This window comes from Coregonus clupeaformis, unplaced genomic scaffold (assembly GCF_020615455.1).
Source record: "Coregonus clupeaformis isolate EN_2021a unplaced genomic scaffold, ASM2061545v1 scaf1562, whole genome shotgun sequence".
In the NCBI taxonomy this organism is placed as follows: Eukaryota; Metazoa; Chordata; class Actinopteri; order Salmoniformes; family Salmonidae; genus Coregonus; species Coregonus clupeaformis.
In genome coordinates, this window is record NW_025535016.1 from 50,427 (window position 1) to 65,000 (window position 14,574).

At 45.1% G+C, this 14,574-nt stretch overlaps 2 protein-coding genes across 3 annotated transcripts in view; one reads left to right on the top strand and one right to left on the bottom strand.

Moving 5' to 3' along the window:
- Positions 1 to 773: 773 nt before the first annotated feature.
- On the bottom strand, positions 774 to 5,843 carry polr1d (RNA polymerase I and III subunit D). Its single transcript, XM_041874002.1, has 5 exons — positions 5,758 to 5,843; positions 4,704 to 4,801; positions 3,673 to 3,749; positions 2,731 to 2,813; positions 774 to 994 (listed from the first exon to the last, which is right to left on the bottom strand). The coding sequence occupies exons 1-5, from the start codon at positions 5,797 to 5,799 to the stop codon at positions 947 to 949; spliced, it is 348 nt and encodes a 115-aa protein (XP_041729936.1). The 5' UTR covers positions 5,800 to 5,843; the 3' UTR covers positions 774 to 946.
- Positions 5,844 to 5,958: 115 nt separating this feature from the next.
- Positions 5,959 to 14,574, top strand: part of sybl1 (synaptobrevin-like 1) — an 18,255-nt gene continuing 9,639 nt past the window's right edge. Inside the window, exons 1-4 of one of the 2 annotated variants that reach the window (XM_041874005.2) lie at positions 5,959 to 6,104; positions 6,622 to 6,810; positions 7,133 to 7,160; positions 9,599 to 9,736. In XM_041874005.2, coding sequence (XP_041729939.1) covers positions 6,665 to 6,810; positions 7,133 to 7,160; positions 9,599 to 9,736 — 312 coding nt within the window. In that variant the 5' untranslated portion in view covers positions 5,959 to 6,104; positions 6,622 to 6,664. Of the gene's footprint in view, positions 6,105 to 6,621; positions 6,811 to 7,102; positions 7,161 to 9,598; positions 9,737 to 14,574 lie in introns of both variants that reach the window. The other variant, XM_041874004.2, reaches the window with a different exon arrangement.

Below are 14,574 nucleotides of genomic sequence, written 5' to 3' on the forward strand. Positions count from 1 at the left end.
CCCCACAGTGAAGCATGGTGGTGGCAGCATCATGCTGTGGGGATGTTTTTCCATCGGCAGGGACTGGGAAACTGGTCAGAATTGAAGGAATGATGGATGGCGCTAAATACAGGGAAATTCTTGAGGGAAACCTGTTTCAGTCTTCCAGAGATTTGAGACTGGGACGGAGGTTCACCTTCCAGCAGGACAATGACCCTAAGCATACTGCTAAAGCAACACTCGATTGGTTTAAGGGGAAACATTTAAATATCTTGGAATGGCCTAGTCAAAGCCCAGACCTCAATCCAATTTAGAATCTGTGGTATGACTTAAAGATTGCTGTACACCAGCGGAACCCATCCAACTTGAAGGAGCTGGAGCAGTTTTGCCTTGAAGAATGGGCAAAAATCCCAGTGGCTAGATGTGCCAAGCTTATAGAGACATACCCCAAGAGACTTGCAGCTGTAATTGCTGCAAAAGGTGCCTCTACAAAGTATTGACTTTGGGGGGGGTGAATAGTTATGCACGCTCAAGTTCTGTTTTTTTTCTTATTTCTTGTTTGTTTCACCCAAAAAATATTTTGCATCTTCAAAGTGGTAGACATGTTGTGGAAATCAAATGATACAAACCCCCAAAAAAATCAATTTAAATTCCAGGTTGAAAGGCAACAAAATAGAAAAAATGCCAAGGGGGGTGAATACTTTGGCAAGCCACCGTATAAGGAATAGGGTGCTCTTGGCGACGCATCAGATTAATGCAATTATTCATCACACCAGTCACGACAAACAAGTCAATTCTCTTATAAAACACTTTACTAAAGTTTAGACCAACAAACACTCTTCCAATAATAATACAACATGATATTGGTTCATTGGGGGGGAAAAATCATATTTCTGGCTTAACTATCAACAATGTACAGCATTAGGATCAAAAGACAGAGACGTGTGTTTCATGTCCTGTTGGCTCCTCACTCCATGGCGTCCTCCTGCTGTGATCTGAACTCACTCACCCGCCTCTAACACACACACACACACACACACACACACACACACACACACACACACACACGCGTTAACCCAATAACACAGCAGATACTGGGGTACATCTATCAGTTTACCAGCAGAGATCTAATAAAAAACAACTGTAAATAGCATCTAACAGTTCCCACTGCACTAGTGTTATTACAGACATGGTTCCCACTGCACTAGTGTTATTACAGACATGGTTCCCACTGCACTAGTGTTATTCCAGACATGGTTCCCACTGCACTAGTGTTATTACAGACATGGTTCCCACTGCACTAGTGTTATTACAGACATGGTTCCCACTAGTGTTATTACAGACATGGTTCCCACTGCACTAGTGTTATTACAGACATGGTTCCCACTGCACTAGTGTTATTACAGACATGGTTCCCACTAGTGTTATTACAGACATGGTTCCCACTGCACTAGTGTTATTCCAGACATGGTTCCCACTGCACTAGTGTTATTACAGACATGGTTCCCACTGCACTAGTGTTATTACAGACATGGTTCCCACTGCACTAGTGTCATTACAGACATGGTTCCCACTGCACTAGTGTTATTACAGACATGGTTCCCACTGCACTAGTGTTATTACAGACATGGTTCCCACTGCACTAGTGTTATTCCAGACATGGTTCCCACTGCACTAGTGTTATTCCAGACATGGTTCCCACTGCACTAGTGTTATTCCAGACATGGTTCCCACTGCACTAGTGTCATTACAGACATGGTTCCCGCTGCACTAGTGTTATTCCAGACATGGTTCCCACTGCACTAGTGTTATTCCAGACATGGTTCCCACTGCACTAGTGTTATTACAGACATGGTTCCCACTGCACTGGTGTTATTACAGACATGGTTCCCACTGCACTAATGTTATTACAGACATGGTTCCCACTGCACTAGTGCTATTACAGACATGGTTCCCACTAGTGTTATTACAGACATGGCTCCCACTGCACTAGTGTTATTACAGACATGGTTCCCACTGCACTAGTGTTATTACAGACATGGTTCCCACTGCACTAATGTTATTACAGACATGGTTCCCACTGCACTAGTGTTATTCCAGACATGGTTCCTACTGCACTAGTGTTATTCCAGACATGGTTCCCACTGCACTGGTGTTATTACAGACATGGTTCCCACTGCACTAGTGTTATTACAGACATGGTTCCCACTGCACTAGTGTTATTCCAGACATGGTTCCCACTGCACTAGTGTCAAATATACAAACATTGTTTTGGTGAACTTCAACGAGAGACAGAAAAGAGAGAAAACTTTACAGTTGTGGAAAGAAAAAAGATCCCCTGCTTCCATCTTGCTTTCGTAGTATGTAGAGTACCTGGAAGGTGTTGAGGACGTGTTGACAGACTAAGTAGTGTATAGTGTGTAGTATGTAGGGTACCTGGAAGGTGTTGAGGACGTGTTGACAGACTAAGTAGTGTATAGTGTGTAGTATGTAGGGTACCTGGAAGGTGTTGAGGACGTGTTGACAGACTAAGTAGTGTATAGTGTGTAGTATGTAGGGTACCTGGAAGGTGTTGAGGACGTGTTGACAGACTAAGTAGTGTATAGTGTGTAGTATGTAGGGTACCTGGAAGGTGTTGAGGACGTGTTGACAGACTAAGTAGTGTATAGTGTGTAGTATGTAGGGTACCTGGAAGGTGTTGAGGACGTGTTGACAGACTAAGTAGTGTATAGTGTGTAGTATGTAGGGTACCTGGAAGGTGTTGAGGACGTGTTGACAGACGTCAGTGAGCTCATTCAGTCCTCTTCTCAAAGGCTCCACTGCTGGAACTCCACCTGGACCAGACACAGACACAGACACAGACACAGACACAGACAAACGTTTTAGGCAAGAAAAACATTATCCGGGGCTTGTCAGCCGACACACACCACCTCTTAACATAGAGGCTAGTCAGTGGCTACGGAGCCATAAGGAAGGATGACCACTTCACAGGACATCCCACTGAGGTAAAACAACTGACCACTTCACAGGACATCCCACTGAGGTAAAACAACTGACCACTTCACAGGACATCCCACTGAGGTAAAACAACTGACCACTTCACAGGACATCCCACTGAGGTAAAACAACTGACCACTTCACAGGACATCCCACTGAGGTAAAACAACTGACCACTTCACAGGACATCCCACTGAGGTAAAACAACTGACCACTTCACAGGACATCCCACTGAGGTAAAACAACTGACCACTTCACAGGACATCCCACTGAGGTAAAACAACTGACCACTTCACAGGACATCCCACTGAGGTAAAACAACTGACCACTTCACAGGACATCCCACTGAGGTAAAACAACTGACCACTTCACAGGACATCCCACTGAGGTAAAACAACTGACCACTTCACAGGACATCCCACTGAGGTAAAACAACTGACCACTTCACAGGACATCCCACTGAGGTAAAACAACTGACCACTTCACAGGACATCCCACTGAGGTAAAACAACTAACCAATAGAATGACATGCTTTGTTTACTCCAGTGTGTAGACCGAGAGTAAACATGCTGATTGGAGTCTGGTGATTTCTATTCAGGAATGTCAGTGAGTAGCTGCTGTCAACATTACAAACACACACACACACACACAGGGTAGAGTGAGTGGAGGAGAAGAGAAGAGGTGTGTCCTACGTACCTCGTGTCTGGATGCGGAAGTTGATCTTGCTCTCAGAGGGGTGGGTGATGCTGTAGCCACAGAAGTCCACATCCAGGCTAAACACACATCAGAAATGATACTGATGATTACACATCGTACATTAAGACATATCACAATGGTGAGTAATTAGATAGGAGTCAGCAATATAATGAAAGTTCAACCAAGCCCACCTAAAGGCAAGGTGGAGCTACAGACGTATTGACAACAGCTATCACATCCTCTCAGATCTCAGTAGTGCCTGTGGAGTAGGGGCTAGGGGTGGATTATGGCCCTGTATCAAAGGATGATCAGGAACTAACCTGACCATGTAGCGGAGGGAGTTGGGGCTAGGGGTGGATTATGGCCCTGTATCAGGAACTAACCTGACCATGTAGCGGAGGGAGTAGGGGCTAGGGGTGGATTATGGCCCTGTATCAAAGGATGATCAGGAACTAACCTGACCATGTAGCGGAGGGAGTAGGGGCTAGGGGTGGATTATGGCCCTGTATCAAAGGATGATCAGGAACTAACCTGACCATGTAGCGGAGGGAGTAGGGGCTAGGGGTGGATTATGGCCCTGTATCAGGAACTAACCTGACCATGTAGCGGAGGGAGTTGGGGCTAGGGGTGGATTATGGCCCTGTATCAGGAACTAACCTGACCATGTAGCGGAGGGAGTTGGGGCTAGGGGTGGATTATGGCCCTGTATCAGGAACTAACCTGACCATGTAGCGGAGGGAGTTGGGGTTAGGAGTCAGAGGTTAGGGTAAGGGTTAGAAGTTAGGGTTAGAGGTCAGGTACTAACCTCTTCATGACCTTGGTCGTGTTCCCCTGCTCAGACATTGCCTGCATCAACCAATGGTTGATTGCCACGTCATCGACTGTGCCGTCTGGTACCAGACTGCTATAACATATGATGTTGTTAACTGCCTGAGCAGAGGAACACTCTCCATATAGCATAGAAGGTTGGGGTTAGGGGTCAGAGGTTGGGGTTAGGGGTCAGAGGTTAAGGTTAGAGGTCAGGGACTAACCTCTTCATGACCATGTAGCGTAGAGAGTTCCCCAGAGTGTGATCCTCCTCATGTAGAACAAACGTCACACAGCCCTCGTCTGCGCCATCAGCCTGCACCTGGAGACACAGACACACAACCTCAACACAACTTCAATACAACCACACAGCCCTCATCCGCTCCATCAGCCTGCACCTGGAGACACAGACACACAACCTCAACACAACCACACAGCCCTCATCCGCTCCATCAGCCTGCACCTGGAGACACACAGCCTTCATTAGCCTGCATGGACGGTGTCCGGACCGAACACACACACACACACACACACGTTATGGAATACCTGGAATAGTATAAAGTCATCCTTCAACCCCCCCCTTCCCCAACCCCCCCATAAAAAAAACAAGAAAAAAAGTGGTTGTCCCACTTGCTATCATAAGTTGAATGCACCAATTTGTAAGTCGCTCTGGATAAGAGCGTCTGCTAAATGATGTAAATGTAAATGTTATGGCCTTTGATTAAACGAAATATAATGCAACACTGCCCCCAGTGGACTGCTATCTAAATTACAGGTTGTTGTACAGTCAACCTCGGTGCCGGTTAAATTGAGTTGTCAAAACAATCCCTAGATAACTGGCGACACAGCTTGGATTAGGCTGCATTAAAATCATTATGCACATTGTGTATTTGAGTTAACAGTGCCTGGTCTGACATAACGCTACTTTAGTCAAATCACGACCAGTGACTCGGTACCTGTACCCCCTGTATATAGCCTCGCTATAGTTATTTTTACTGCTGCTCTTAAATTATTTGTTACTTATATATATATATATAAATAAATGTGTGGTATTCTTTCTTAAAACTGCATTGTTGGTTAGGTCTTGTAAGTAAGCATTTCACTGTAAGGTTTACATCTGTTGTACTCTTCTTCCACACGAGGGGTGGAAAGCTCAGCCTGCCATTATACGATGAGGCTGCCTTTGCCGAACTATGGCACCACATGAGAACAATTTCAGACAAATATTCAGAAGCACATTTCCGTGCCCTGTTAGCTAAAGTCGTTAGGAAAACTTACCATCTCCAATACCGGTTTCTTTTCTCCATCTACCCCCGCCATGCTTTAAAAAACACTCTCGACTGCAACGTTTCCTGTTTCGTCGCGTAAATGTGACATACATGAAAATCATGTGACGTTTGTTAAACACAACAAGGAAGTAGTTGAACACCAAGAGGTGTAGTTCAAATATTTCGCATGCATATTCATCATAAACAGTAGTTCCTAGTCAAAGAACCACATTTCCCAGATGGAACCAGAGAAATCTTCTGAAGAAGGGTCTGGAAAGCAGAAGTCAGTCGAGGATTATCGAAACAGTTGTTTTAATGTTGAAAACACATCATTTTGAAGACTGCCGAGCATCGCAGGTATGCATAATTATGTTTTATTGTTTATTACTGCTAACAAAAACCATTTATATGGTCGTATTATTGCTAACGATGATGTGCCATGATGATCGGAACCTTAGGTACCCAGGATGCATACGACAGTCTCTGTTAACGTCATTGTTGTAAATTATCTTAACCATCCATCAACCTACTTAGCTAGCTACTTTCGTTTTATTCGAAACGAAAGTGATAATGGTAAAGTTAGCTACGGTGGTGAATCTCTTACTCATGTTACCCGATGTTCGCCAGGCAGGCAAACGGCTAGCTAGTGCATTGGATTGGGTTAGTTAGTTAGCTAACGTTAGCTAGTAACGTTAATGTTAGCTACATGTCAATGTTGTTGATCTCAACAGTGTTGTTGTTGACATGGCTACTATTCGTTGCCTACCTTGCCACTAGCTTAGTGGTGAAAATATGTTAACCCACCATCTCTCTCTATCGCTCTCCCTCCTCATAACCTTTCTCCTCCCTCCACCCATCCCTCCATCTCTCTCAGTGAATCCCTGACCAGCTGACCGCCGCTGACCCTGTCCACAACCATGGTGATCCTGTTTGCAGTGGTTGCCCGCGGCAGCACCATCCTGGCAAAGCATGCATGGTGTGGCGGTAATTTCCTGGAGGTGACAGAACAGATCCTGGCTAAGATACCATCCGAGAACAACAAGCTCACCTACAGCCATGGCAGGTAGGTAGGGCGGCAGGAAGCTTAGTGGTTAAGAGCATTGTGCCAGTAACCGAAAGGTCGCTGGTTCTAATCCCCGAGCCGACTAGGTAAAAAACCTGTCGATGTGTCCTTGAGCAAGGCACTTAACCCTAATTGCTCCTGTAAGTCGCTCTGGATAAGAGCGTCTGCTATTCGTTGATAAATGAACAAATAATGTAGAGTTAACACACACACACATATCTGCCTGGAGTTGGACATTCCTGTTCTATTTGTACTGTATGTATGTTGGTGAAGTATCTGTCTTATCCTTCAGCTATCTCTTCCACTACATCTGCCATGACAGAATCATATACCTCTGTATCACCGATGATGTGAGTATACAGGCTGTAGTTTTAATGTGTGTGTGTGAGAGAGAGTATGTAGTGTTCTTTGGTGTACAAAGGTAAATGTATCTGAGTAACTTTCCATTCTATATTGGTGGCATTTATTTGACAACTGTGTTAACCCCCTAGAGTCGATGTCCGAGCACCCGCAAAAATATAATTAGCATGATAGGGTTGAGTTGAGTCCTTTACAGAGGGTTAGGGTCAGGATTGAGTCCTTTTTTTTTGGGGGGGGGGTAGATCAGCTTTAATATTGCAGATAGATTGTAGCTTCCATCAATGTAATTGTCTGCATCATTTCCAATCCCCCATATTTTTTTGTATATATATACAGTACCAGTCAAAAGTTTGGACACACCTACTCATTCAAGGGTTTGTTCTTTATTTTTACTATTTTCTACATTGTAGAATAATAGTGAAGACATCAAAACTATGAAATAACACATATGGAATCATGTAGTAACCAAAAAAGTGTTAAACAAATCAAAATATATTTTAGATTTGAGATTCTTCAAAGTAGCCACCCTTTGCCTTGATGACAGCTTTGCACACTCTTGGCATTCTCTCAACTCGCTTTTTTTTATAACTTTTTTTTCCATGTATGAATGTGTTATTCAATATATTTCTATGGGCTAATAGCAGTAAGGCCAAATTCAATGTTTTATTTTAAAAAAAATATATATATATATACAGTGGGGAAAAAAAGTATTTAGTCAGCCACCAATTGTGCAAGTTCTCCCACTTAAAAAGATGAGAGAGGCCTGTAATTTTCATCATATGTACACGTCAACTATGACAGACAAATTGAGAATTTTTTTTCCAGAAAATCACATTGTAGGATTTCTTATGAATTTATTTGCAAATTATGGTGGAAAATAAGTATTTGGTCACCTACAAACAAGCACGATTTCTGGCTCTCACAGACCTGTAACTTCTTCTTTAAGAGGCTCCTCTGTCCTCCACTCGCTACCTGTATTAATGGCACCTGTTTTAACTTGTTATCAGTATAAAAGACACCTGTCCACAACCTCAAACAGTCACACTCCAAACTCCACTATGGCCAAGACCAAAGAGCTGCAAAGGACACCAGAAACAAAATTGTAGACCTGCACCAGGCTGGGAAGACTGAATCTGCAATAGGTAAGCAGCTTGGTTTGATGAAATCAACTGTGGGAGCAATTATTAGGAAATGGAAGACATACAAGACCACTGATAATCTCCCTCGATCTGGGGCTCCACGCAAGATCTCACCCTGTGGGGTCAAAATGATCACAAGAACGGTGAGCAAAAATCCCAGAACCACACGGGGGGACCTAGTGAATGACCTGCAGAGAGCTGGGACCAAAGTAACAAAGCCTACCATCAGTAACACACTACGCCGCCAGGGACTTAAATCCTGCAATGCCAGACGTGTCCCTCTGCTTAAGCCAGTACATGTCCAGGCCCGTCTGAAGTTCGCTAGAGTGCATTTGGATGATCCAGAAGAGGATTGGGAGAATGTCATATGGTCAGATGAAACCAAAATAGAACTTTTTGGTAAAAACTCAACTGGTCGTGTTTGGAGGACAAAGAATGCTGAGTTGCATCCAAAGAACACCATACCTACTGTGAAGCATGGGGGTGGAAACATCATGCTTTGGGGCTGTTTTTCTGCAAAGGGACCAGGACGACTGATCCGTGTAAAGGAAAGAATGAATGGGGCCATGTATCGTGAGATTTTGAGTGAAAACCTCCTTCCATCAGCAAGGGCATTGAAGATGAAACGTGGCTGGGTCTTTCAGCATGACAATGATCCCAAACACACCGCCCGGGCAACGAAGGAGTGGCTTCGTAAGAAGCATTTCAAGGTCCTGGAGTGGCCTAGCCAGTCTCCAGATCTCAACCCCATAGAAAATCTTTGGAGGGAGTTGAAAGTCTGTGTTGCCCAGCGACAGCCCCAAAACATCACTGCTCTAGAGGAGATCTGCATGGAGGAATGGGCCAAAATACCAGCAACAGTGTGTGAAAACCTTGTGAAGACTTACAGAAAACATTTGACCTGTGTCATTGCCAACAAAGGGTATATAACAAAGTTTTGAGAAACTTTTGTTATTGACCAAATACTTATTTTCCACCATAATCTGCAAATAAATTCATTAAAAATCCTACAATGTGATTTTCTGGAATTTTCTTTCTCATTTTGTCTGTCATAGTTGACGTGTACCTATGATGAAAATTACAGGCCTCTCTCATCTTTTTAAGTGGGAGAACTTGCACAATTGGTGGCTGACTAAATACTTTTTTTCCCCACTGTATACCTAAAGGGGTCCTAAAATTCCAAATCAAATAGCTAAGTAATGCATGGTTTGACCATCTTAAAACAATTCCATATGTTATCTTATTAGATCCTTATTAGACTGTTAATTGTCTGTCTGTCTGTCTGTTAGGACTTTGAGCGGTCGCGTGCGTTCAGCTTCCTGGGAGAGGTGAAGAAGCGTTTCCAGACGACGTATGGTTCCAGAGCTCAGACAGCCCTGCCCTACGCTATGAACTCAGAGTTCTCCTCCACTCTGATGGCCCAGATGGTGAGAGACACCCTGATCAGATGTTGAGTTAGTTCTCCTCCACTCTGGCTACTCAGATGATGAAAACCAACCCTGTAATATCTTAGTATGGTAGTGAGTGGTCAGAACAGGTCTGTGTGACAGGGTTGCCAGGTCTAGTTGAAATTTCCAGTCCAATGATCACTCAAAACCCGCCCACAAGGCCCTTTTTCTCTCTCTCACATTTATCCAATAGGTGTCTCCATAATGAACAATCTAAATACAACTGACTTCACCTTGTTCTCTGCATTTCTGTCTTTATTGGTTCATCACATGATTTCATCTGAACTATAGAAGTGATTCGTAGTGAATGGTTAAGACGTATATCTTTTTTTTCTTCAGAAAACATTATTGTGAAATGTGTTTAACACAAGTCAATGCTGCGTTCCTCTCACTCAGGTGACTCAGCTGTCTGCTGCAGAGCCCTCCCTCCCTCCCTCCCTCCCTCCCTCCCTCCCTCCCTCCCACCCCTCCCTCCCTCCCTCCCTCCCTCCCACCCCACCACACACCCCTCCCTCCCTCCCTCCCTCCCTCCCTCCCTCCCTCCCTCCCTCCCTCCCTCCCTCCCTCCCTCCCTCCCTCCCACCCCACCACACACCCCTCCCTCCCTCCCTCCCTCCCTCCCTCCCTCCCTCCCACCCCACCACACACCCCTCCCTCCCTCCCTCCCTCCCACCCCACCACACACCCCTCCCTCCCTCCCTCCCCACCACACACCCCTCTCTCCCACCACACACCCCCTCCAACACCCCTCCCTCCTCATAACACCCCTCCTTTTTGCAGGCCATCTATGAAAAAAATACAAATGTTTTTTTTCTTCCTTTATTTAAACAGGGAGTCAGCATGGAGACCAGGGTCTCTTTCCCAAGAGAACCCTGCATATACAGTTCATATGAGACCAGGGTCTTTCCCAAGAGAACCCTGCATATACAGTTCATATGAGACCAGGGTCTTTCCCAAGAGAACCCTGCATATACAGTTCATATGAGACCAGGGTCTTTCCCAAGAGAACCCTGCATATACAGTTCATATGAGACCAGGGTCTTTCCCAAGAGAACCCTGCATATACAGTTCATATGAGACCAGGGTCTTCAGTTCAGAAGACAAAATCAAACCAAAATCAGCTACAATGTAAAACAAACTAAAATACAACACAAATATTCCAGGAAAACAGTTACATTCCTCAGTAAGAAGGTCCCCATTCAATGTTTTCAATTGCCCGAGCGGCACCAGAACATCCAATTCTAATGTATTGTGTAGGTAGGTTGGTTCATTAAAATTACAGTGGTGGAGACCCGAGGAACCTCAAGAGTTAACCAACCCTGTGAACGGTTTTGATATCTCATGTTTTTATATATTAACAGCGAAGTTAGGTAAGTTGGAAGCTTGTATAGCAGAGATTTGTAAATAAAAAGGGAGTAATGAAGTGATCTATGGGACTTTAGAGAGGTCCAGCCAACCTTCTGATGCAGTGATGAGGATTAAAACTGTCACCTGTGACAAAGCAAAGGGCGCTACGGTAGACGCCCCCCAAAAGTTCAGGGATTCTAAAACTTTGGAAAGGCTAATTAGTTTGTTGTTAGTTAATTGTTTACGCGCCTACTCTGGTCTTGGCACCTGCGCATGTTTAGAGGCTAATTAGATAATTTGGAATATGGACGGTAGTTGTGTAAGTCAGAAGGACCTTCTCCTTTATGAAGGGGGAGGACTTTTCGCTTTCCAGATTTTAGGGATAACACCAGAAACAACTGTCAAGTTAAATATATAGGTCAGTGGTTCTGCAACAGGTGGGGCAGAGAGCTGCAGTAAGAAGAGATCAAGTGAATCAGCCCCTTGTGGTTTTATTAACATCAATCTGTACTTCAGTAAGAAGGGATCAAGTGAATCAGCCCCTTGTGGTTTTATTTTCATCAGTCTTTAGCTAAGCACTTAGTACATCAGACATCAAATGGTTGAAATGAAAATAAAGTGTGAGTCTGTAAGTGCATCATTCTGTACAATCTGTTGTGACTAAATCAAATCACATGTTATTGGTCACATTCACGTGTTTAGCAGATGTTATTGCGGGTGTAGCGAAATGCTTGTGCTTCCAGCTCCGACAGTGCAGTAATATCTAGCAAGTAATATCTAACAATTTCACAACATATACCCAATACACACAAATCTAAGTAAGGAATGGAATTAAGAATATATACATATATGGACGAGCAATGACAGAGCAGCATGGACTAAGATACAGTAGAATATTATAGAATACAGTAAATACATATGAGATGAGTAGTGCAAGATATGTAAACATTATTAAAGTGACTAGTGTTCCATTTCTTAAAGTGGCCAGTGATTTCAATAGGCAGCAGCAGCCTCTAATGTGCTAGTGATGGCTATTTAACAGTCTGATGGCCTTGAGAAAGAAGCGGTTTTTCAGTCTCTGTCCCAGCTTTGATGCACCTGTACAGACCTCGCCTTCTGGATGATAGCGGGGTGAACAGGCCGTGGCTCGGGTGGTTGATGTCCTTGATGATCTTTTTGGCCTTCCTGTGACATCGGGTGCTGTAGGTGTCCTGGAGGGTGGGTAGTTTGCCCCCCGTAATGCGTTGGGCAGACCGCACCACCCTCTGGAGAGCCTTGCGGTTGCGGGCGGTGCAGTTGCCATACCAGGCGGTGATACAGCGCGACAGGATGCTCTCAATTGTGCATCTGTAAAAGTTGTTGAGGGTTTTAGGTGCCAAGCCAAATTTCTTCAGCCTCCTGAGGTTGAAGAGGCGCTGTTGTGCCTTCTTCACCACACTGTCTGTGTGGGTGGATCATTTCAGTTTGTCGGTGATGTGTACGCCAAGGAACTTGAAGCTTTCCACCTTCTCCACTGTGGTCCCGTTGGTGTGGATAGGGGGGTGCACCCTCTGCTGTTTCCTGAAGTCCACGATCATCTCCTTTGTTTTGTTGACATTGAGTGAGAGGTTATTTTCCTGGCACCACACTCCCAGAGACCTCACCTCCCTGTAGGCTGTCTCGTCATTGTTGGTAATCAAGCCTACTACTGTTGTGTCATCTGCAAACTTGATGATTGAGTTGGAGGCGTGCTTGGCCACGCAGTCCTGGGTGAACAGGGAGTACAGGAGTGGGCTGAGCACGCACCCTTGTGGGGCCCCAGTGTTGAGGATCAGCGAAGTGGAGATGTTGTTTCCTACCTTCACCACCTGGGGGCGACCCGTCAGGAAGTCCAGGACCCAGTTGCACAGGGCGGGGTTCAGACCCAGGGCCTCGATCTTAATGATGAGCTTGGAGGGTACTATGGTGTTGAATGCTGAGCTATAGTCAATGAATAGCATTCTTACATAGGTATTCCTCTTGTCCAGATGGGATAGGGCAGTGTGCAGTGTGATGGCGATTGCGTCGTCTGTGGATCTATTGGGGCGGTAAGCAAATTGAAGTGGGTCTAGGGTGACAGGTAAGGTAGAGGTGAGATGATCCTTGACTAGCCTCTCAAAGCACTTCATGATGACAGAGGTGAGTGCTACTTCGTGATAGTCATTAAGTTCAGTTACCTTTGCTTTCTTGGGTACATGAACAATGGTGGACATCTTGAAGCAAGTGAGGACAGCAGACTGGGATAGGGAGAGATTGAATATGTCCGTAAACACTCCAGCCAGCTGGTCTGTGCATTCTCTGAGGATGCGGCTAGGGATGCCGTGCAGCCTTGCGAGGGTTAACATGCTTAAATGTCTTAATCACGTCGGCCACGGAGAAGGAGAGGCCACAGTCCTTGGTAGCGGGCCGCGTCGGTGGCACTGTGTTATCCTCAAAGCAGGCGAAGAAGGTGTTTAGCTTGTCCGGAAGCAAGACGTCAGTGTCGGCGACCTGACTGGTTTTCCTTTTGTAGTCCGTGATTGTCTGTAGACCCTGCCACATACGTCTCGTGTCTGAGCCGTTGAATTGCGACTCCACTTTGTCCCTATACTGATGTTTTGCCTGTTTGATTGCCTTGCGGAGGGAATAACTACACTGTTTGTATTCTGCCATATTCCCAGTCACCTTGCCATGGTTAAATGTGGTGGTTCGCGCTTTCAGTTTTGTGCGAATGCTGCCATCTAACCCACGGTTTCTGGTTAGGGTAGGTTTTAATAGTCAGTGGGCACAACATCTCCTATACACTTCCTGATAAACTCAGTCACCGTTTCAGTGTATTTGTCTAAATTATTTTCGCAAGCTACCCGGAACATATCCCAGTCCACGTGATCAATACAATTTTGAAGCGTGGATTCCGATTGGTCAGACCAGTGTTGAATAGTCCTTAGCACAGGTAATTCCTGCTTGAGTTTCTGCCTATAGGAAGGGAGGAGCAAAATGGAGTCGTGGTCAGATTTGCCGAAAGGAGGGCGGAGGAGGGCCTTATAAGCATCACGGAAGTTCGAATAGCGATGGTCAAGTATTTTAGCCCGAGTACAACAGTCGATATGTTGATAGAACTTCGGCAGCCTAGTCCTCAAATTTGCCTTGTTAACATCCCCAGCTACAATAAATGCAGCCTCAGGATATGTGGTTTCCAGTTTGCATAAAGTCCAGTGAAGTTCTTTGAGGGCCGTCGTGGTATCGGCTTGAGGGCGGATATACACGGCCGTGACTATAACCAAAGACAATTATCTTGGGAGATAATACGGTCGGCATTTGATTGTGAGATATTCTAGGTCGGGTGAACAGAAGGACTCGAGTTCCTCTATGTTACTACAATTACACCATGAGTCGTTAATCATGAAACACACCTCCGCCCTTCTGCTTCCCGGAGAGAGATTTATTTCTGTCTGTGCGATGAACTGAGAACC

Excerpts from the sequence above, each read along its gene's own strand:
- polr1d (XM_041874002.1), bottom strand. The coding sequence starts at position 5,799 with ATGGCGGGGGTAGATGGAGAAAAGAAACCGGTATTGGAGATG. Across the intron at positions 4,802-5,757 it reads AGAAACCGGTATTGGAGATG|GTGCAGGCTGATGGCGCAGA; the intron begins GTAAGTTTTCCT and ends CTGTGTCTCCAG. Across the intron at positions 2,814-3,672 it reads CTTCCGCATCCAGACACGAG|GTGGAGTTCCAGCAGTGGAG; the intron begins GTACGTAGGACA and ends TGTCTGGTCCAG.